This window comes from Lemur catta, chromosome 12 (genome assembly GCF_020740605.2).
Source record: "Lemur catta isolate mLemCat1 chromosome 12, mLemCat1.pri, whole genome shotgun sequence".
NCBI lineage: Eukaryota > Metazoa > Chordata > Mammalia > Primates > Lemuridae > Lemur > Lemur catta.
In genome coordinates, this window is record NC_059139.1 from 50,483,200 (window position 1) to 50,507,678 (window position 24,479).

The window sequence follows — 24,479 nt, forward strand, 5'->3', positions numbered from 1 at the left end:
TGAAGTGAATATAAATACTCTAAATAGTTGTGACTTCCTGTTTAAGTCATTTTAAATTTATGCTAGGGTCAGTCTTAAGTAAACTTAGGTCTCTTAAACTTTCTGTCAATTAAGCCAAATCTAAGACTTCTTACACCTTACTTTACAAACAAGCATTAGCTATTACAATCAAATACCTCTGACATCTATCCATCTCTTTTTTATAGATCTTTAAAGGTTTGTCAGAGTCTTTCCCAACTCTTTCCTTTTTTCATTTTTCTTTACATAAAGGATATTTATTCAACAACTACTTATCACTGTGCCACTGTTATAGATTCTTGGGTATAGAAATGAATACAAAAGACAAAAGACGTCTGCCGTTGTAGAATTTATATTTTAAAGAGGAGAGGAAGATGATAAACAAATGCACATCCATGATTTCTGAATTCTTTTTCTACCTCACTGAGTTTCAAGTCAAACAGGAAGTGCTGAAACCCCTGCGTCCATATAACTGTGGAATTAGCAGATTTTTCTTCTTTCTGGAATTAAAATCGTTCAGGCGTGAAGGCTCTTTCTCATGGACAACAGCAATAGCTGTTTTAACAATTCTACAAACTAAGAATGGGAGGGAGTTTTCTTACGCTGATAAAGAGTATCCAATATCTACAACCACCATCATACTTGATGGTAAAACATTGAAAGCTCTCCCTCTGAGACTGGGATTGAGACAAAGATGCCCACTATCACGACTTCTATTCAATACTACATAGGAACAGTGCAATAAGACAAAACAAAAAAAATTATTGTTATTCACAGATAATTTCCCTATAGATATACAAACCCAACAAATAATCAGACTTCATAATAGGGTTTAACAATGTCAACTGCATATCCAAAAATCAACTGCATTGCTATACAACAACAGAATTCAAAAAGAAAAAGGGACCATTTACAGTAACAGCAAAACCATAAGGTACCTAAAAACAAATCTTATAAAAAATTTTGAAAATTGTAACACTTTATGGGAAGTAATCACTAGAGAAGATTAAATCACTGGAGACATACTTTGTTCATGGAGAGGAAGACCTGATATTTTTACAAATCTCCAATCTTACTACTGCTATTTTAAAACTATAAAGCCACTTTGCATTCACTCTTAGACACGTTGTATTTTTAAAATTTTTTTAGAGATGGGGTCTTGCTATGTTGGTCAGGCTGAGAATAGCTGCTGTTCATAGTGTACTACAGCCTTGAATTCCTGGGCTCAGTTGAGCCTCCTGCCTCAGCCTCTTGAGTAGCTGAAACTATAGGTGCATGCCCCTGCACCCAGCTTAGAGAGCCAAATGTAAAAGACTTACATTTGTAAGACTAGAAAAAAACGATAGGTGAATATTTGAACTCAGAATGAAGAATTCTACAAAATGAAATTTAAAAAATTTTACATTTAAAATACACTATAAAATTAAAAGTCAAACAACAAAGAAAAAATTTTGCTTCTTAACAAAGAATATTTTAATATATAAAAAGTTCTTATAAATTAATGAGAAAAGTATTTTTTTTTTAACACAAGAAAAGGATAGGGACTAGTAATGATGGCCCCAAAGTAGCCAATAAACATGGGGGAAGAAAAGCCTAGCCTCAGCAGTAATCAAAGAAATCCAAATTATAACAACATACTATTTTATTTACAAAATTGACAAATTTTTTTTTTTTTAGACAGAATCTCCCTCTGTTGCCCGGGCTAGAGTGCCGTGGCATCAGCCTATCTCACAGCAACATCAAACTCCTGGGCTCAAGTGATCCTCCTGCCTCAGCCTCCCAAGTAGCTGGGACCACAGGCATGTGCCACCATGCCCGGCTAATTTTTTGGATATATTTTTAGCTGTCCATATAATTTCTTTCTATTTTTTTAGTAGAGATGGGGTCTTGCTCTTGCTCAGGCTGGTCTCGAACTCCTGAGCTCAAATGATCCACCCTCCTCGGCCTCCCAGAGAGCTAGGATTACAGGCGTGAGCCACCATGCCCGGCCAAATTGGCAAATGTTTTAAAAATGCTAATATATCCTATAGCTAAGGTGCCAAGAAATAATTCCCATATAGTGATGGTAGAACTATCAGTACAATATTTCAAGAAAGCAATTTGGCCATATGTAGCAAAGAATTTTCAAAATGTTTATGCTCTTTTACCCAGGAGTTTTGATTTTAGACATTTATACCCCCAAATAATGGATGCTCATTGAAGCTTTATTCATATTAGTGAAAATTTGAAAATATCCTGAAAATGCAAAAATAGAATAGTGGTTAAGTATTTTATTATGTTAGAATGGTGGCTCCATGTCATAGAGTACCATGCCGTGCAGCTGTTAATAGCACTGTTGCACAAGAATTTTAAAAATAAAAAATTTCTATACCTGTGTTAAAAATTAGTTAATGAAAAAATACATCATATGCTCTGAAATCTGTATGAATGTGTGTGCCAGTCACTAAATGGAGGGGGTGAGAGAGAGAGAGAAATGGAAATAGAAAAAGCACACCAAAATATTCACAATGCCTATTTGGGGGTGGCAGGATAATGGGATTTGGGTAATCTTTTTACCTTTATCTCTGAGATTTTCTGTATTTTTCAAAATTTCTTCCTACCCCACCCCCATTTATTACTTCTATAAAAGCAAACAGGGAGGTTCCCATTGCATACAGGATCAAGTCCTATCTTAGCCTGACTCACATACTACCCTTACTTTGCTTTCCCACATCTTTCATGGCTTCCGCCTGTCCCCTGAACAGGCTCGCACACTCTTCTACTCATAGTCTTCTACCTCCTGTGATGGCCTTTTCCACCTCAGTAACTCTCTCTCTCTCTCTCTGAGGTTGTCCAGGGCAGGCAAAGAGGGCCCCCTTTCCTTCACTCTCACAGCAATTCTCTGTCAGACTCTACAGAAATGGTCTGACAATTAATGGGGTACAACTTGTATAATAACATCTCTACCAATGTTGCCTTCAACTGTTATTTGATTGTCTTTTAACTTTTTGTGGGTTTTTGTTCTTCTAAGTAGGTTATAAGCTACTCTTTGTATTTTCCATAAAGTCTAGGGCAACAAAGTAGGTATTTGTGGGAGACAGAATGATGGCCTCCCAAAGATGTCTCTGTCCTAATCCCCAGAACCTGTGAATATGTTAGGTTATGTGGCAAAGGGGAATTCAGGCTGCAGATGGAATTAAGATCGCTAATCACCTGATCTTTATTTGTATATTTTATTTTTAATGAGTACATAATAGTTGTATATCTTTATAGGGTACATGTGATGTTTTGATACAGACATACAATGTGAATTAACCAAATCAGGGTAATTGGAATATCTATTACCTCAGACATTTAACATTTCTTTGTGTTAGGAACATTGCAATTCCACTCTTTTAGTTATTTTAAAGTATACCCTAACTTATTATTGATGATAGTCACTTTGTTGTGCTATCAAATATTGTTCATTCTATCTAACTATCTAACTGTATTTTTGTACCCATTAACCATCCCCACTTTATCGCCTGCTTCCTACTACCCTTCCCAGCCTCTGGTAACCATCATTCTACTCTCTGTCTCCATGAGATCAATTGTTCTTAATATTTAGCTCCCTCATATGAGTGAGAACATGAGAGATTTGTCTTTCTGTGCTTGGCTTATTTCATTTAACATAATGTTCTCCAGTTCCATCTATGTCCTTGCCAATGGCAGGATTTCATTTTTTATGGCTATATAATATTCCATTGTGTATATGTACCACAATTTCTTTATCCATTAGTCTTTTGATGGACACGTAGGTTGATTCCATATCTTGGCTATTGTGAAAAGTGCTGCAATAACCATGGGAGTGCAGGTATCTTTTCTATATACTGATTTCCCCTGCTTTGGATACATACCCAGAGGTGGGATTACAAGGTCATATGGTAGCTCTGTTTTCAGTTTTTTCAGGAGCTTCCATACCATTCTCCATAGTTCACCTGACCTTTAAACAGGGAGATTATCCTGTATTATCTAGGCGTTAACTAGGATTAACTAGGCAGGGCCTAATGTTAACACAAGAGTCCAGAAAAGTTGAAGAGGGAGGCAGAAGAGGGCAGAGGAGGAAATGTGATGATGGAAGCTGGGTTGGAATGATGTACTATGAGAAAGACTCAACCCTTCATTGCTGGCTTGGAAGATGGAGGAAGGAGGTCATGGGCCAAGGAATGCAGGCAGCCTCCAGAAGCAAGAAAGGCAAGGAATGGTTTCTCCCTCACAGCCTTCAGAAAGGAGCGCAGCCCTACATTTGATACTCTGGGTTGTAGTCCAGTAGACCCCTGTCAGACTTTCAGACTTGCAGAACTGAAAGATAAATTTGTTTTAAGCCATTAAATTTATGGTAATTGGTTTGATCAGTGATAGAAAATTAATAGCAGTAAATATACTTTTCCTTAAATCCCATTACAGTCAAGAATGATAAAACCAAAGTTGTCAAAATAACAAATTTAAAAATATCCTTTTTTGAGGATGCCTTTCCTAATCACCCCCAAATGCCTCTCATTTCTTTATTTCTCCTTAGTGCTTATGTATTCAATTTATGTTATATACTTATAATTTGTTGCTACTTTATTTTATAACTGTGTTAATATCCTTTCCTGTGCATATTTCTTCCTCTGAAGAAGCCAAGGCCATGCACTCATTCTCTAGGTATTTGCTGCCAGAGGTAACAGACTTCAGTCTATAAATGCCTGATTACTAACATCTTACACTCTGGGTTACTCAAGGCAGACCACTCAGTCAGCTTTCATCAGCTTGCTTCCCAGAAATATTTTTTTAAAGTTTTATTTCAGCCATATATACAAGCACCCTAAAGCCCCTAAAAAAATCTGACCAGATTAATAAATATTTAGAAAGTAGACTTACTATATTTTAGTTCCATTGGATAAGTCCCATAAAATTTTGTGACGTTTTGTATTTTTCCAGAGTTTTATGGTTGACTATTTCAAGAAAGGTGTATACATTTATCCTTATAGGTTTCAAGATTGGGAAACTGAGGTAGGAGGATGCCTGACCTAGATTGCAGGAGAGAAAAAGGGAGTCTGGATATGCTCAAATCTTCAATGGACCGGGGTAGGCTCTTGTGTGGAAGCTGCTGGACCTTAAAGAGACTGTTTGAAGTTGGTCTGCGTTTGTGTTGAGTATCAAAGTCAGCACAGACCTTTTAATCAATTAGAATTAACAGGCTACTCTTAGAAGCTATGGTTAAAATTTCTAGGCTCTACCAGAATTAAAGAAAAGTGAGCAAATAAATAAGTTGTCAGTTGGAAAGAAGAGCGTTTGGCATGAACGTAACCCTGGCAATGAAATAAAAGCCGATCTGTAAATGGGGTTGGGGGCAGTAGCCACACGGTCTACACAGGATGGCGTTGGGCAAGGCACTGGCCCTCGGTCAAGTGGCCTAACTCCCAGGGGCAGGGCCGGCCCAAGCCCTTCCAGTCGGCTTCTGTTATCTGACTCTGAGAAGCCTTGAAAAAAGTTGCTCACCCTGATTTCTATAAACATACAATTGGGGCAGTGGGATTTGCTATTTCTGTGTAGCCCAGGCCGGCGGTGAGGATTCATTAGTGTTTCTGAAGTGCTGTGGATTTGGTTTGGTTTGTGTATTTTCTTGGGATGAAAGCCAAGATGCCGGCACCGAGTGTTAACAAGGAAGGTCTGATGTGTGCTCCCCGCGCTGTGCCGTGTGAAGTGGGCGCGGGGATACGAGGCTTGTGGGACCCTTCCGCATCCAAAAGACCGAGTTTCCAAACAGGCTTCAGTGCGCCCCAAAGTGGAGGAGGCAGATGAGAAGCCTTTGGAAGTTAAAAAGGAGAAAGTTATCTGTGTTTTGGCTCTGGGATCGAGGGCATGTACCAACCCAGGAAAATTTGACGAGCTGCTAAAGACAAATATTGGCAGCCAGAGAAGACACAGGATTCTAGCTTCCCTGACCTAGTACGGGCGGGCGTCAGGGGTGATGGCTCCCACTCAGAACAGACCCCGCAGCTGTACAGATATTACAGTCTCACCAGAAACCCTCCAAGCTTTATTCCTGATTATGGAAGTAATATCTGCTCATTACTAAAAATTAAAACTGGAGAAACACATAAAGTAAAAAGTGCAGCTTCCCTGCTCCTCCCCAATCCCAGTAGCCAGAATAGAATTGCTGTTCACTGTTGTCTGGACATATAATTGTTGTAATTGTCCCCAGTTACAGGCGATGAAACACATGACTTGAAAAACTTATCCTCAGACTCACAGGAACTAAGTCAAAGCTGGTATGGAAATCCAGGTCTTCCTGACACCCCCCAAGTCTGCACGTTCTATTACATGAGACTGCTCTATCCCCACACCCTGCCCCCCCACCACCACCCTCCAGGGAACCACAGGGAGGCCCAGGCAGGGCTTTGGTGACTAGCGGTACAGACAGAGGTTGCTACCAGCTATCATGTCAGATGACAGGTGAATCCAGCAAGGCTAGTGTTGCTACTAGGCCCACTTTTCCAGCCTCATTTAAATGTACCCTGCCCCACCAACATGCTGTTATTTAGGTGAGATGATTGTAAGATCTGGGTGTCCTTTTCCCATAAGACAAGTGTAGGACACAAAGCTAAGAAATCCCTGGAGTCAGTAGGACGTGCTGTATGGGAGGGGCCTGGACCTGGAGAGCCCCAAGTTCAGCTCTGATAGCAACAGCTGTGCGTGATGTGGTACCTCCGGTTCTTCATCTGCGTCACGAAGGCAGCGGACAAGCCGACTGCCAAGGTGCCTCCAGCCCCTGGTGTCCTGTGCACTGGTGAGCACTCCGTGGCTGTGCGCCTCATGCAGCCACTTGACTCTTCGTTCTGCTCAATGTCTAAGTTCAGGCTGAAAGATGGAAAGTTGCCTCTGGGTTGCTACTTCTCAAATATATCCCAAAAGAAGTGAAGGTGCCTTGAAACTAACGTATAATATTATTATTGCTCTTGCTGATTTATTCTAATCAAATGAGTTGATGATAAACAACTTAAATTATTCATTTATTAGCACACATTCTTTCAATATGTATCAATCCCTATACATCAGGCACTGAGAGAGCTATACAAATGAAATCTTGCCCTCCTCATAGCTCTGGATGGGGCAAACACACGGATATAAACACTGCAACATGAAGTAGCCAGAGCTCAGTGTCCTGGGAAGCTCCAGAGAAACTCAAGGGACTCAAGTCTGGAAGGACTGGGGAGGGCTTCCGGGGTAGGGATGTGAACTGGGCCCTGAAGAAGGGGCAGGGAAACAGAGGACGAGCTAGGGGACTGCAGGAGGGCACTGCCGCGGGGCAGGAGGCAGGCGGAGGGGTCTGAGCCTGCTGAGGGGCAGCTGGGACCACCAACAGCCTTCAAGCAGCAAGGGCGTGGTGGTGTGACACCTTCTTCCAGACTAGTTTCTCACAAGACTTAAAGCCTAACTGATCTCCAGTACCTACAACAGTACCTCACACATCGTGGGCTGTCAGTATTTACTGAATAAATAATCTCAGAAGTAGCAACAGAATACGGGGAAATGGATTTGAGTGTTGCCCTCAAGAGGAAACAGAGAGCAGCTCCAAGCACTCGAACCTCGGTGACTCTTGGATCTCGAGCGTGTATTTGGCAATCGCACCACAGAAAGTGTGTGTGAGGGAGTGGAGAGGGAGGGAAGGCTGCTCTTTCACCCTATAATCAGGAGGAGAAATAACATCTCATTAGAACTTTTAAAGAGAAGAGGGCCTTTAAATGAAATGGTAACAAAGCTGTACGGAATCACTTTGAAGACCTGGCCTTTGGTGGCGTGGAAAATGCTAGCATCTGCCAGTGCCCCTCATCTGTAATCAGGCTCCTACCGGCAGAACAGAAGTGTTTCGGGAGCGTGCGTGTGTCAGGCACATACGTGTGTGATGCACACGTGGCTGTGTGTGAGAGCTCTAGCCATCACACAATGCCACATCTGCCCTCCCAGGCGGGCTGCGGGCTGGGATGGGGTAGGGCCGTTACCTCAGAGCAGTCAAGATCAAGCCTGGCACCTGCAGGAGGGGTCTGTACATTTTCTCTAAGGCAAACGAAAGCCTCTGAAACGATCGTCCTCCTGGTCTGAGCCGTGCTGGCTGGGACCTAGGCAAAGCACGGGCTTGGAGCTGGAGCTCCCCTCAGAACCGGGTAGAGCTGAGTTCACACCTGCAGGATCTCAGGCCTACCCTGAGATCATGGCTGCCACCCACCACTTTAGATGTTTCTAGACTTTCCCATCAATCAGCTTGAACGATGCCATCCCATTCCCTAGGCTCTCTCACAGGTTTCTTCTGCCCACCCTGTCCTGCTGGGAAAAGACGCCAAGTCTGGGTCAGCCTCCTGGGAAGAAATATTTTAAAGACATGGGGAAATAAATAATTCTTAGGATTTTTCTTAGAAGGGAAGGAGGGAAAAGGAAATGGTACTATCTGAACAGAGACCAAAATGCTTCCAAGTTTACCTCAGAACAAAGCCTCCAAAGATGGATCAAAGTTTGCTCAAAGCACACAGGAGAGCAATCACAGCCCACACACCTGACACTGGCCATGAACCTGGGGGGCGGGCAGGGAGAGGAGGGGAGAAGAGGGGAGCCAGGGTTGTGGCACAGAGAAGACTAGGGACCCACGAAGCAATGAAAGGGGACTTCCCAGGAAGGCAGGAGTGGAACCGAACACAGAACAGCAAAAAGAAGTGGAGCCCTGGACCAGGGACATGGCTGAGCCAGGCCAGAGACAGGGGCTTTAGAAATCGGTATCTGCCTATCAAGGAGGTCTGGGGAAAGGAATGCGGACGGGCAGGGCAAGTCCCACATCAGCTCTTCCGGCTGATCGTTTCCATGCAGGGAACGGTGAGGGTGAGCACTTATAGCGAGATGAATAGTTTCAAATATCTGTATATAATAATATCAATTACAAATTAAGAAGTGGCTTGTGACTTTTAAGTTATTTTTATTTAGGCACAAAACATAGGATGTAGGTTTAGGGTTTAAGAGGAGAGTGTGAACTGCCACCTGGAGGTACTTTTAGGCTCAAGAAAGGCTATGAGACAATAAAACATGATTTTGACCAGTTGATCTGTTCCTTACTCATTAACAAATATCTTTTGAGAACTTACCATGATGTTAGGTTCTGTGTTACGGAGCTCTTATGGCAGTAAATGCAAAAGATAGAGACCCTACTCTCATGGTCCTTCTCTTCTTCCTCTTCTTCTTTTTTTTGGTGGGAATAATGGGGTTTGTGTTTTACATTTTTTTAATTTTTTTGAAATTGTGGCAAAATACAAATAACATAAAATTTACTATTCTAACCACTTTTAATTGTACAGTTCAGTGGCATTAAATACATTCACATTGTTGTGCTACCATCACCACCATCCATCTCCAGAATACTTTTCATCCTGCAAAACTTAAATTCTATACCCATTAAACAATAACTCTCCATTCTCCCCTCCCTCCCAACCATGGCAACCACCATTCTACTTTCTGTCTGTATGAATCTGACTACTTTAGATACCTCACATAAGTGCAATCATACAGCATTTGTCCTTTTGTGACTGGCTCATTTCACTTAGCATAATGACCTCAAGGTTCATCCATGTTGTAGCACGTACCAGAAGTTCCTTCCTTTCTAAGGCTGAATAATATTCCATTGTGTGTATGTGCCACACTTTGTTTATCCGTCCACTGATGGACACTACGGTTGCTTCTCCTTTTGGCAGTTGTGAGCAATGCCGCTACGAACATGAGTGTACAAATATCTGTTTGAGCTCCTGCTTTTAATTCTTTTAAGTACATACCCAGAAGTGGGATTACTGGCTCCTATGATAATTCTACTCTTTAATTTTTTGAGGAACCATAATATTGTTGTTCATAGTGCTACACCATGTCACATTCCCACCCACAGTGCACAAGGGTTCCAATTTCTCTACATCCTCACCAACACTTGTTATGTTCCCCTTCCTTCCTTCCTCTTTCCCTCCCTCCTTCCCTCCTTCCCCCTCTCTCTCTTGCTGTCCCCCATTCTTTCTTCTTTGATCGTAGTCTTCCTAATATGTGTGTGATCTACACATCCTTGTGACTTCTTTATGTTTTACTGTGGAATGGTGAATCTCCTAGTCTACGAGAGATCCTATGACCTCTGGGTGTGTGTGTGTACCAACTTCTGTGCAAGTCTTTCAGTATTTTTACTATTAGTACCCAAGCCACAGCCTACCTAGAGTTTGTGACCATGAAAAAAGTCCTGGCTCCACCAGCAGGAAGTACCTCTGGAGGAGCCCTATGCTCTGAGTGAGGCGCTGTGGTGTAACTGCTAAAATCCAGGAGGCCAGCCGCTGAGGGCATCTGGTGCTAAGCAGAAGGCAGGGCTTCCCTGGGAAACATCTAATGACTATTCATATGATTCATGATCAGAGGAAACTTGGGTCCACAACCCCCACGAGAACCCACTAAAGGGATAGAGAGAGGGAAAAGTGGATTGATGAAATGGTATTTCAGAACAGGGATCAGAAAGGCGGGCAGGATGTAGGAATAACAAAATCATATAACAATTCAGATCATTCTAGAGCTTATAATGTTTCCAGCATCTTCCCTTCTTCATCTAATTATGATCATGTCTTTGGCAACACCACTGCATATTAATGAGTTCACCCTTTCTAGCCAGGTGAAAAAGGAGAGAAACCGAGTAAGCTCCTTTGAGGTCCCATTTATATAGAGACCCACGGCTGGGTGCGGTGGCTCACGCCTGTGATCCTAGCACTCTGGGAGGCCAAGGCAGGAGGATTGCTCAAGGTCAGGAGTTCGAGACCAGCCTGAGCAAGAGCAAGACCCTGTCTCTACTAAAAAATAGAAAGAAATTAACCGGACAACTAAAAATATATAGAAAAAATTAGCCAGGCATGGTGGCGCATGCCTGTAGTCCCAGCTACTCGGGAGGCTGAGGCAGAAGGATCGCTTGAGCCCAGGAGTTTGAGGTTGCTGTGAGCTAGGCTGGCACCAGGGCACTCTAGCCTGGGCAACAGAGGGAGACTCTGTCTCAAAAAAAAAAAAAGTTAAAAAAAAATGTTAAAAAAATAAAACAACAAAAGAACAAGACCATATATAGAGACCCACAGAATACTGAAGCCAGAAGAGACCGTAGGGATCATTCAACTCATTCTTTACTTCACAGACGAGGAAACCGAGGAAGTGGCTTTTGGGAAGGTGGAGGTGGAAGACTACTCTTCTCCCCTAAGGAAGTGCAAGCAATCTGAGAAGTGCTGGATTTGGAAACCACAGAAATGTTTCTGTGACAACACTGACTCAATTGTTAATTCTTAATTTATACCTTAGATTGGCTGCTTTCTGATTTTACTCCACAAAAGCCTCTGTGTTCTATGAATATGATTTCCAGACTTGTCTGTCCTATAAATACATATTTATTAATAGCTGGATTTAATTTTTTCCCCACAAATTAATTGCATAGAAAAGGAAATGGGCTGTTATCATCATCCTAAAAGGGAGGAGGTTCCCAAAGATAGTTCTCCTTTTTTCTACTCTGCCTCTCAGTAGACTGAAGTGAATATAAAAACCGGGTGGAAAAGGCCCCCAGTGTTGCTCATGTGTGAGGAGGAGGGTGGCACTTTGCCACCTGCAGGCACAGGCAACAAAGAACACGCTGCGTGAACCAACAGTGAATGGGGTTCTACCTCGATGCAAGGGCCTGGCAATGTCCCTCATCACATGCAGAAGTCAGAGCAGGAGTCCCAGGCTGGCAGGGACACCAACATGCAGGCCTGGAGTGGGCTTCAGAGATGGTCAAGGCATAGCAGAAGGCCGGAGAGCACCCCTGAATTTGTGGCAGCAGTACCAGGTCCACCACATAGTATGTAGGAAACTGAGTCCGAGAAAGGCAAACATCCTTACAGTCTATGAGTGGCAAGATTAAGACATTCTCTATTCTGATTTCCATGCCCTCACTAATTTTTACACTGGAGAAGCCTGTGCTGTTATTTTGCTAGGGACATGTTAGGAAGACAGCAAAAATCATAGGTTGCACTAAGAATCTTGCAGCACGCAGTGCTATGGTGGTTACATAGGAATATAGTCGTTAAGCTCCCACTTCTAATGCCAAACCAAAATACAGCTTAGTAAGGAAGGGGGGCTTAAAGATTTTTATTTGTAGCTAGAACTTAGCAGGTGAAGACAGTTTACAACTATTATAATGTGAGAACGTACTCCCACACGTTCCCTGGGCCCAGGTTAGACTGGGTTTTGCAGTGCATTAAATTACCTGGAAGTTTTATTCCTGTCTTCCCACTGACTATTTTCCCACTTAAACCATTCCTGTCTTCCCACTGACTATTTTCCTCCAGCCACCCTTAGAGATTTTGATATGACTGGAATGTGTCCTATCTCTTAGATGTGCTGGAGCAAAGAAAAGTTTAAGAGCCATTGATGTGGCTTCATGGGCACTAGTCACAGCTCTGCGATCCTAATACACAGTCAATCAATTCATTTCCTAGCACCTTCAAAAAAAGTTTTTCTGGACCAATAGAAATATACTGTAAGTCAAATATGTATTTTTAAATTTTCTATTAGCCACATTTACAAAAGGAAAAAGAAACAGGTGAAACATTAATAATATATTTAACTCAATATATCCAAAGTATTGTCCTTTCAACATGTAATACAAAATATGATATGTATAGATCATATAGGTGTACTAAGTCTATAAAATCTGACATGTATTTTGTTCTCACAGTACATCTCAATCCACAATTAGCCACATCTCAAGTGCTAAATAGCCACATGTGGCTCGTGGCTACCATCCTGGACAGCACAACTGTAAACTGTTCTCACAGTCCCCAGGGCTCCAAACCTCCCCATGTCACTCTCACTGACATCAGTTTACTCCAACAGAAATAGAAATTTCCCCATAATGTAGCCGTTCTCGCCTGTCTCAGGGCCCTTTCTTGTCCAGATCTAATGTGTTCACTTTGGTCTTTCTTGCATCCCAACTCTCCAACTGTCCACTCAGTCATCAAGCAGTCACTACTGAGTGGCTACCAAGTACTGGCTATTTGTGTTAACTGATGAAGACAGAAAGATTAATATGACATAGCCCCCAACTTCCAGGAGCTCTCGGCTCAGCAGGCACAAACATGAAAGTGTGATGGATGCTACTCAGAGACGCACGCAAAGGGATACACGGAGGAAGGAGTGACTGTTTCTTCTGAGGGTTCTGGAAAGCATTCACAGAAGGGGACACTGGGCTGGGTTTTAAAGGATAAGAAAAATTGTGGGAAAGTAGGGAAAAGGTATTTCAGGCATAGGGAAAAGCATATTCAAGACAGGATGAGGACATGTTTCCTTGGAAATGGCAAGTGTCTAGTAGGCAAGAACATGACAAGGAGGCCTGGAGTGAGGCTGGCACGTTAGTGGGGCTGCCTGATGACACATTTAGAATTACTGTGGGGTGATTCTCTGAGCAGGGGAATCTTGAGGTGAGCTATGGCACAGACTGGAGAGGACAAAGAAGTAAGGAGAGCTTGAACTGCGGAGATAGCAGTACGCCCAGAAAGGAGGGGATGTGAGCACCCATGCGAATAAGGGAATGTAAGAGCACTGTTTTCTGAAGCTCATCTCAAGATAAGCGTTATGATGGAGCCTGGGCAAAGGGCCTAATTGTTGAGGCTTTCTAGGCCCAAACTCACCATGCTAGGGCATTAGAGCCACTTGCAGGGGATTTATACAGGACTATTCCAGCCTGTTGTGGTCTTGCAGGCCACACAGCTGCTAAAAGGCAGAGTCAAGAGTAGAAGTCACCTTTCTTTTTTTTTTTTTTTCCGAGACAGTCTCTCGCTCTGTTGCCCGGGCTAGAGTGCGGTGGCGTCAAGCTCACAGCAACCTCAAACTCCTGGGCTCAAGCAATCCTTCTGCCACAGCCTCCTGGGTAGCTGGGACTACAGGCATGTGCCACCATGCCTGGCTAATTTTGTTTCTATATATATTTTTAGCTGTCCAGATCATTTCTTTCTATTTTTAGTAGAGACATGGTCTCGCTCTTGCTCAGGCTGGTCTCGAACTCCTGACCTCGAGCAATCCTCTCGCCTCGGCCTCCCAGAGTGCTAAGATTACAGGTGTGAGCCACCGCGCCCGGCCAGAAGTCACCTTTCTTGATTCACAAGTGGGCGTTCCTCTCACAGCAGACTGCACTCTGTGGTATCGAGGCCACAGTGAGACTAGTGGAAGAAGTGTCATGAAGAACTGTTTACCTTCACAGTAACTCAGGTGGAAAAAGAGCAAGCTTGGCTAGAACACACTGGATAATAAAAGCGTCTTTGTGAGCCAAGTTGACATCATACAGTAGCAGTGAGCTGGGTACTCACATGGGGAAGAGTCTACGAAGACTGGATCGATGTTGTGCAGCAGCTCCACTCTGGGGGACGGGCTTCCTTCACTGCAAAAGAATTTTTTAGGAAACGTTAATTTCCTTTCTCAAATGGGCATAAGTTATTTTAATACTTCCTTTCCTTGTACTTGTAGGAAATAACAAACTTGCCAGTTAACAACTTTGTCATGAATTCAGAGGTCTACAAAATCTGTTGTTGGTACATCTTCAAGTAGTCATCATCTGTCAACTTTTTAACAATGGCTAAACACTCACATAAAAACCTCAGTGTCAAGCATATGATGATTTTGTAGGACAGACCTGGGACCCTTTGCAATAAACATTGTGGCTGTATTTAAATATGACCTTTGTTTACCCCAGAGAAATGAGAACTCAAGTCATCCTGGATAAACTTCATACTGAACACTTACAAGGAAATGAAGAAAGAGCATCTGCCAAAATTGTGGCACTGACATTACAGATGCAATATAAGTCTTAAAGATTAGCCTATGTAAGAAAAACTGATATCTTCCATATCCAAATTTGCAATATGGATCTTAGATTTAATACAAATACACGTGAAATAAATAGATCCCATTAAGATTTTTGTAAAAAGTGTACATACACATACAATCACAACCTACATTAGTGCTGAAAAGTAACTTGGAGAGCACTTGGACTCAACCCCTTCCTGTTACAAATGAAGGTACATAGTTAGTGGTAGAATATTGGGTTGTGTAACTCTCAAAACAGTGTTTTTAAAACGTTGGGAGCATAAACACCAGCAGGTGTATGTGAGAATCACATGAAGTACCCAGGTCATTTTGCTAATATAGACTCAGCCTTATGGAGGTTGTTAAACACAATTTAAATCACTGGGAGGGTACTGAGGACTACTTGATAATCTAGTACTGTTTAGCTAAGTACTAAAAGTTTCAAAGTACTGTTGACACCATAGGATTTGTACACAATCTGAATAACCAATAACGCTCTTAATGTAACCAATAGGACATGCTTTCAGGTGGCCCAGTGTCTATACCCCCAAATCACAGCTAGTTGTTTACAGCAGTGGTTTTGGATTTCAAGGGCCAGGAAAATTTCAAAAGATCTAGGTTGTGATTTGCAACATTGTATTTGCCAAGTAAGGAAATATTAAAACAAAAATTAATTAATTAATTTAAACAAAACCAAAAAAGCTTCACTACCATTACCATTATTTCATAAAAGTAATTTTAACAGCAAAAAAAAAAAAAGGTTAGAAGGATAATCTTAGAATAAATAACAGTCCTTTAAATTGAATATATTTAACTTTAGTGGTCTATAAGATTTTGTTGTCCTTCTCTATTCTATAAAACACACTGACTAGAGAGGGTGGGAGGGAAACACTCAGCACGCTCGCTGTCCTGGGGACAGCAGGGCAGTGCTGTAGGGTGGGGTACAGGGTGGGGCCGGGGATAAGGCACATGTCCCAGGACCCTTCTCTTCTCATTTTCCTTCTGTGGCACTTTAACTACCTGTCTATCCTGGAGAGTGTCAACCAGTCCAAAATGCCAGGAACTAGGGTTTGAGCCCAGAAGCTCTGAATGCAAGTAGGGATGATGTGCATAGAAAATGGTAAACATGAGAAAATCTAAACAGGATGATGATGATGATGATGATGATGATGATGATGTCTAATTTGTGGGCTTAAAACCAAACAAATAGAAATAAAAGCCTGGATAATAACAGCAAGTAAGTGAGGACAGGAAATCAGAATGAAATCAGCATTTTAAAGTCTCTGTGTTGGTTGAAAAGAGGGTATTGATCGAATTTAGATTTAGCTACGTAAAATTTGTGTGTTAAAATTTTAGGGTAACTATTAAAAACAAAGAATTTTTCTGGACTACAGGGGGAAAACCCCCTACTTTCAGGGCCAATATATCACTATATAACCACTCATCTTTAAAAGCAGAGTTCACTGGAATACTCCAAAACATTAGGCACAGTTAAATGAAGCAAAATTTTCTAATAACTTTAGAAAGAGTTTATACATATATTATTCAGAAGAGCCACAAGTATTTCAAAATAAGGAAACTTAAGATGAGATGACTTTTTTGTACATCAATGGCTGTGGATAATCCTAGTTGACTAATTATTTGTTGGGAAAAATCTTCATAGGCAAAATCATCCTGATGCCAATAGGAGCCAAAAACCCCAACTATCTTGAGGATGTTGTGATTTTACTTTTATAATGCACTAATCAGAATATTTTGATAAGCATGTAGTTAGAGATATGAGCCAAGAAAACACAGTATGTGACAAGTGATTAAAACAATAACCAAACACCATTAGGGACTCCCTAAGGGGGAGGGAAGGAAGGACTGTGGTTTTCCATTAATCATTAACACATTAAATTATTAGCACAGATTCGCTAAAGAATTATACACACACACACACACACACAAACACACACACACTTCAGGAGGGCACAGAAACCACATGGTTAATTTCAGTGGTGACAAGGGCACAGTACACTGATGCTGGAACCAAGAAAGTGGACACAAGTCACCTGGAGTAGAACCTGGGGAGAAATGGTGTTGGTGAGAGGGGAGGGGTGGGTAATGAACTGAGAGGTCTCAAAGTCAACTCTGCAAGCCTCGTAATTTTGCCTAGGAAGTATCTTAGAGTCGTAATTTTGAAAAGACCAGTAAAGGGCACAGAGACAGTGGTCATTAGAGTGGTGGCCGATTGCTGGGGAAGGGACTCCCTCAAGGTCTGGATGACACAGATAGGAAGATCATGCCCCACACTTGGCGCAGGGCCACTGTCTATGAAGGAGTTCGCCTTCCCCAGACCTGAGAAACTGGTCGTCAGTACAATACTTGGGAAGGAATATCCACCACCATGTTAGTAAATATACTTTCTCTTTATATATTAAAAGGAAGGAAAGTTCAGTAAATACCCATGTTTTCAATGTAGTTCAAAAGCCCTCTCCTCTAAGAACTATTAATACAAACCCTTGGCCACTTAAATTTGAACGGTCTCCAACAGTCATATAAAAGACCTCACTCCTGTATTTGGAGTGAAATGCTTGGTCTTTTTTCCCCCCCTAGTCTTCTTAGGGCAAACTTTCCCTACTGTTGTCTTATTCCTATCCCTTCCCCACTCCTCTGGAAATTTCTGACATCAACAATTTCCAATAATAAGAAAGAGGAACATTTCTTATGCATGTTCTTCTGCTCTTATGTTTTGTTAAAAGCAAAAGAGTAGGTGGCTCACTCTACACTGCACCTGTAGAGTTGGGAGGCTGGGGGAGCCTGTAATCTTTGGGAAGATTGCTTGAGGCCAGGAGCTGGAGACCAACCCGAGCAAGAGCAAGACCCTATCTCTACAAAAAATAGGAATTTTTCTTATTTTTTGGTTTAGGCAGGTGGTATAGTTTAGCTGTGTAAGTAACGCTGGTTTCATTTGATTGTTCATTCCATCTGTGAAATTTAAATCTCTGAATAATGACTTATGATGTTCATGAGAGATGATTTTTTCCATAATCACACAAGTTCATGAAATGCCCTGGTTTTAGGTGAACCAAAGTTATGAGTGTTTTCATTACAGCAGATGTTTGGGCTCCAGGCTGCTGGGAATGGAGCAGCTTCTCTACTAGCTTCCTTAAGGTGGCATCTATGGGACAGTTCAAGGATGGCTACTGCACAGTGCTCACCCCCCACCCTGGCACATAGTAATGGCTATGACAGTAATTGCAAAGAACTACATAAAGAAAAAGAACAGAACTATTTTGTTCACCTTTCACCGCTTAATGACAGAAACCTACTTCTAAACCAGTGAAATGGGCATGTTTACAACCAAACTGGAGTTGTTTCTGGTTTTTGTTTGTTTGGGCCAGGCTGGTTTGAATAACAGTAGCTTGCATTGACAGAGCATTTATTATGTGCCACCCACCATTTTAAATACTTCACATGTAGTATCTCATTTAATCCTCAACACTGTGAGGTAGAGACAACCTTGGCACAGGGTGGTTAAGTGAGTTAAGTGACACAAGATCATGTGGTTGAGCAGGTGATAGAACCGGGTTTGGAACTCAGGCAGACTGACTCCCGATTCCCTGCTCCTCCCACCTGGGCTAAGTGGTCTCCTCAGTAAAGTGTACACATGCCCGCAGAGTCTCCTTGAATGTGTTGTTTCCATTCATCTAGTTTATTTTTAAGGCTCCATAAACAAACATCTCTATTAACTGCAAATGCCTCTATTAATAAAAGAGTTAATCATTTTTCTTCATCCTCTTCTCTTAAAGACTCATTAAGGGATATCCTGTTGTCTCTAATGATATATCAGTATTCCATTTAAATTTACCCCAAATTTCACATTTTCTAGATTAGTTTTATTTACAAAAACGGGGCCACTCACTGATCAGTGACTAGTTTCCAATATGCTATAAATATTTTCTAAAGGTCTACAGTTTCAGACACTGAGATCACAGCGCTGTCCATTTATAAATAGAGTTGCCAGTTTTTGACTTTCATTTTCCTACTAGTTTAAGGGTGGGGCAGTGAAACATTTCCCATAAATAAATTAAATGCTATTACATTCCATACTTCTTTTACCACTAGCTGCTGACCATCTGTCATAAAAGACACACCCTGGAAGGCAGTGTTGAATTTTCAGAAATCAAAATAGCCATGGCAATGTTTTCTGAGAAGAAATTTTGCAGGAAAAAACCCAAACAGTTACTGATTAAAACACTGAAGAGACATCCACAGGATAATTTACACCCTGTTAACCCTTTGTAACCATCATCATCATCACAGTCATCTTCACTTCCAGCTACTGAGTTCTTACTATGTTCTGGGCACTGTGCTAAATCCTCATGTTAGTGCCTATGGGGAAGGCACCACTGTTGTTAGACTTTAAGTAATTTGCTCAAGATCATACGAATAATAAGTGGAGGAGACAGGATCGGAATGAGATCTAATGACAGTGTACACATTTTTAATCGCTATGCTAGTGAAAGTCCTAGCGGACTTATTTTCTTCATTGTGTATGTGAAGGTGACATTGGGTTTGCATAAATCCCACGCTCTTTGAAAAGCCATTTTAACATGCAAATTTACCATGAATGGGTTACGCATGGAAATTATAAAATTTTGACTAAATTTGGTGAGGAAATATATTAATATACATTGAATTCACTTGTTATAGTGTTATATCTGGGGAGATATTTTTTCATGTACATTTTTATTAAGGAAGCTTATTAAGTTTTTAGTAGGCTACTCAAGAAAAAGGTAATATTATCAAAAATCACTGAATCATACCCTTAATATGATCTTTCCCTATTCATTACTGAAAAATAATTGATAGGACTTCTGGGTTAGAGTCAGGATAAACCAGAGAGTCTAATATGCCTTCCTTCCCATTTCCATTTTAATACCCATGAAGAATTACAAAAAGATGAAAACTGGCAACAGCATTGGAAACTAAAGAGGAGACCAGATGCCAGAGTCCTGAGGGGATTTTCACTAATGCCAGTGCTGAGGAGATTAACAACGTATTCTTAGATTCTACCAGAAGAATCAAAATCTAATCCCAAAGAAAGAAAAAGATGGATTCACTTTGTCTACCTCAAATGAGAAGACTCAATGGCTACATTAAACAAAAAGTGGGTGACGACCTCCCACTAACTGTCCCCAGAGGTAGCCCCTCACGCCTGCTCTCACCGCCATCCCTGGCTGGCTCCCTGTCTATGTCTACCCGGGCAGCAGATGCTCAACTAACATGGGAGGACATGGAAGACGCTAGGCATGATGTGTAGCTTCCTCGAACCTGAAACCACCCAACAAAACAATCTGAAACAACGCTCAGAGCACTCAACACTGTGGGTAGAGTAAAAGGCCTTTTAGCAAAGAGGTTGGTAAAGTAGGGAATCAAAAATAACACATCCTTCCCAGCATTTAGTTTTAACTTAAAAACACACATAGATAGCTAGATAGTCTTTGAATGGTAATCTATGAATGCAGGGCTACTGTTTGGGGCTCCCTATTATCTTTATTTCACAAACCATACGTATAATGTTTCATCTACAGATTCTAGTGCTGTTTTTCTTAAAGAGGAGCAGGAACCTAAGTACATGTGAATTTCTAGATTTTCACAGAATAATGGTGGCCACCTACATTTAAATCTCTCCTTAAAAACCATATTGATAAGGAAAGAAAGTGAAACCACCTGAACTGCAAGCCTACAATACAAGCAGGAGACAGCATATTTAAACCCCAGATGATAAAGTGAGGAAATAACCCTCTGAAGAGTCAGTGCCAGCAGCCACCCCAGGATAGTCAGGCTAGGACTATGCAGATGAGGGTGAGTGGGTATAAAAGGGGAAGGGACTCAGATCATGTCTGATAAAGTAAACCCCAGAAAGAGAAGGTCACACCCTACATGACAAAATGTTGATACGGGTCTGATACCTAGCGGATCAGAGCAATGGATACCGGGGAGTTGAAAGGGAGTCCAAGGAGGTGACTTGGACACAGAAGTGTGCAGGACAAGAGTGGTTGTCTGGGGCAGGCACCAGTGCTGAGAGAGGAGCAGAGGAAGAACAAGTGTCTTTGGAAGATGGCTGGTAAAGGGAAAGAAGGAAGTGGCCAAAGACCAGGCTTCTACTAAAACAACATAGTATCCTAGAATCATGAGAAGGCAGAACAGAAAGAAAGGAGGCAACATTTGTTAAAAGAAACTGCACTTCACTGTAGCAATACATGGTGCTTTTTTTTTTACACCAAAATATAGATATAGTTAACATTTATTGAGTTCATGAAATATGCTAGGCCTAGTGCTCAGGTCTTTTTCTATAATATGTTTTTGGTTCTCACAGTAATTTTATGAAATGTCACTCTACTCATTGTACAGATATGGTACTAAAGGTTCATTAATATTGAGTAACTTGTTCAAGGTCATACAGTTAATAATTGCCAGAGGTTATTTTTATTTTAGTTTTTGGGGATTTAATTATATTACTTTTTTTTTTAAAATTTCAGAATATTACGGAAGTACAAATGTTTTGATTACATGGATTGCTTTTGTACTGCTTAAGTCAAAATTAAAAGTGTGCCCATCACCCAGATAGTGTACATTGTACCCATTAGGTATTTTACCCATCCCCTTCTCCCCCCTCTACCTGCATGATTTCCATTGAGTTTTACTTCCATCTATAGATAGCCAAATGTAGAAGATAGACACAGGATCGATATCTCTCACCACTCACAAAAATTAATTCAAGATGGATAAAGGACTTAAATCTAAGACATGAAACCATAAGAATTCTAGAAGGAAATGTTAGAAAAACTCTTCTAGATATTGGCCCACGCAAAGGATTTATGAAGAAGACCCCAAGGGCAATCACAGCAACAACAAAAATAAATAAACGGGACTTGATTAAATTAAAAAGCTTCTGCACAGCCAAGGAAACAATCAACAGAGCAAATAGACAACCTACGGAATGGGAGAAAATATTTGCATACTATATATCCGATAAAGGGCTAATAACCAGAATCCACAAAGAACTCAAGCAAATCAGGAAGAAACAATCAAACAACCCCATTAAAATGTGAGCAAAAGACATGAACAGAAGCTTTTCAAAAAAAGATAGACTAATGGCCAACAAACACATGAAAAAATGCTCAACGTCACTAATCATCAGAGAAATGCAAATTAAAACCACAATGAGATATCATCACCTAACCCCGGTCCCAAAACAATGGATGCCGGCATGAATGCAGAGAGAAAGGAACACTTACTTATACACTGTTGGTGGGACTGTAAACTAGTGCAACCTCTATGGAAAATAGAATGGAAGTAACTCAAAGAAATAAAATTAGACCTACTATTTGATACGGCAATCCTACTACTGGGTATTTACCCAAAGGGAAAAAAGTCATTTTATCAAAAAGGTACTTGCACACAAATGTTTATTGCAGTACAATTCACAATCACAAAGATATGGAATCACCCAAGTGCCCATCAATTCATGAGTAGATTAATAAAATGTGGTATATGTATACCATGGAGTACTGATCAGCCATAAAAAAAGAATTAATACCTTTTGCAACTATCTGGATGGAACTGGAGACCATTTTCCTAAATGAAATATCACAAGAATGGAAAAACAAACACCACATGTACTCACTATGAATTGGAACTAACTGATCAGCACTTAAGTGCACATATGGAAGTATAAGATGCTCTTACACTGAGAAGTAAATTAAACTATCCAAATCCCACCTCCACAGATTGCCTGCTAGTGCAGGTCCAGGAAAAGCCAACATACATAAATATGAAGAGCAACAACAAAAAGAACTCAGCATCTATACAAAGTTACCATACAAGTTAAAAAAAAAATAGAAAATGAGAATTCCAAAACTTGGCAAATGAAGACATTCTCCTACTATGGAAAAAAAAAAGAGTCACAAAGCAGAGGAAAACTGTTACATGATATTTCAACATGAATTAAATAAAATTAAACCAGCAACTGCCAATATGTTAAAAAAGAAAAACAAAACACGATTCAGAGATTTTAAAACTCAGACATCAAGCTAAAAGAAAAAAATTTAAAAAAGGACAAGATCTCAGAAATAATGAGACATTATACATAACATTCGCTATGTGAAAGCATGTAGAGAATAGAAATGAAAACAGAGAAGATAATTAATTCAAAATAAAGAAAAAACAAAGACAAAAAGGATCAGAGAGAAACTGATAGAAACAAAATATATTAAGAAGATTTGATATTACCTATAATTGGAGTCCCTGAAGAAGAAAAACAAAACAATGGGACATAATATTTAAAACTATAACTCAAAAAAACTTCTGAAATAAAAGAAGGTCTGAATGTATAGACTGAAAGACCCCAATTTGTATCTGGGAAAATTGATCCAGTATGGTCACCTTTGAGACACATCCATAAAAAGTCTTAGACTTTAATCAATAATAACAATAGTGATAATAAAAATATGGGCCTCAAGACAAAAGGACTAAGTCATTTGCAAAGGAAATTAAATTGGCCTTAGATTTCTCAACAGTAACAAAAAAAACACAAGTAAAGATTGGGGTAACATTTTCAAGAAAGTCAAGGAAAGAAAGTATGAGACAGGAGTTTTTTTATCAGATGAGCTGCTTTTCAATTATCAAGGTTATAGCAAGTATTTTGATAGACATGCAAGAATTCAAAAAATCCTGAGAAATCTATTCAAGAATGAATTCTTCCAACTAAGAGATAATTGTAAACCCTTTATAAATAGACAAGTGGTCAGCATTGAATATATCATTATAGATCTAAGACTAAAAATTGTGGATAGAGAGCAGTATTACATATCATATGATCTGACAAGGTAGAAATGATACAACTTATAATAAAACTGGAAGAGAAAAGAGAGAGAAAGGGTAAAGTTACATAAGCTACTTGATTTCTTTATGGGTACTAAGTTGAAGATGTCATTTAAAGGTGACAAACCAAACAGAGGATGCTAAATAAAAAAAAAGGGCCAGGTGTGGTGGCTCACACCTGTAATCCTAACACTTTGGGAGGCTGAGACAGGAGGATTGCTTGAGGCCAGGAGTTCGAGACCAGCCTGGGTAACATAGAAAGATCCTGCCTCTACAAAAAATAGAAAAGTTAGCCAGGTGTGGTTGTGCATGCCTGCAGTCCCAGCTACTCAGAAGGCTGAGGCAGGAGGATCACTTGAGCTCAGGAGTTTGAGGCTGCAGTGAGCTATAATGATGCCACTGCACTCTAGCTGGGGTGGCAGAGTAAGACCCTGTCTCATAAAGAGAAAAAAAGAAAAAGAAAAAGAAAAAATTAAAAAAAGAATATAGGAACTAAGAGTATTATATAAAGATATTAGTATAATGGTAAATACCAGAGTAAAATATAAACTGTTATAAATATTAAAAGAACTAATAAATAAATAAAAGATCAAAGATAAAAAGTAAACATAACAAAACAATATGAGAAAGCTAAGAATAAAAATAACAGTCACAGCAATACATATAAACTTATCTACTAAAAGAAAATAGCACACAAAGAAAAACCT

At 40.5% G+C, this 24,479-nt stretch overlaps 1 protein-coding gene across 3 annotated transcripts in view; it reads right to left on the reverse strand.

Moving 5' to 3' along the window:
* The window catches only part of ARSB (arylsulfatase B), a 156,832-nt gene that overhangs the window by 47,008 nt on the left and 85,345 nt on the right, over positions 1 to 24,479 (reverse strand). For 2 of the 3 annotated variants that reach the window (XM_045566179.1, XM_045566181.1), the window contains exon 6: positions 14,403 to 14,473. In XM_045566179.1, the coding sequence (XP_045422135.1) occupies positions 14,403 to 14,473 (71 nt within the window). Of the gene's footprint in view, positions 1 to 6,949; positions 7,707 to 14,402; positions 14,474 to 24,479 lie in introns of those variants that run through there. The other variant, XM_045566180.1, reaches the window with a different exon arrangement.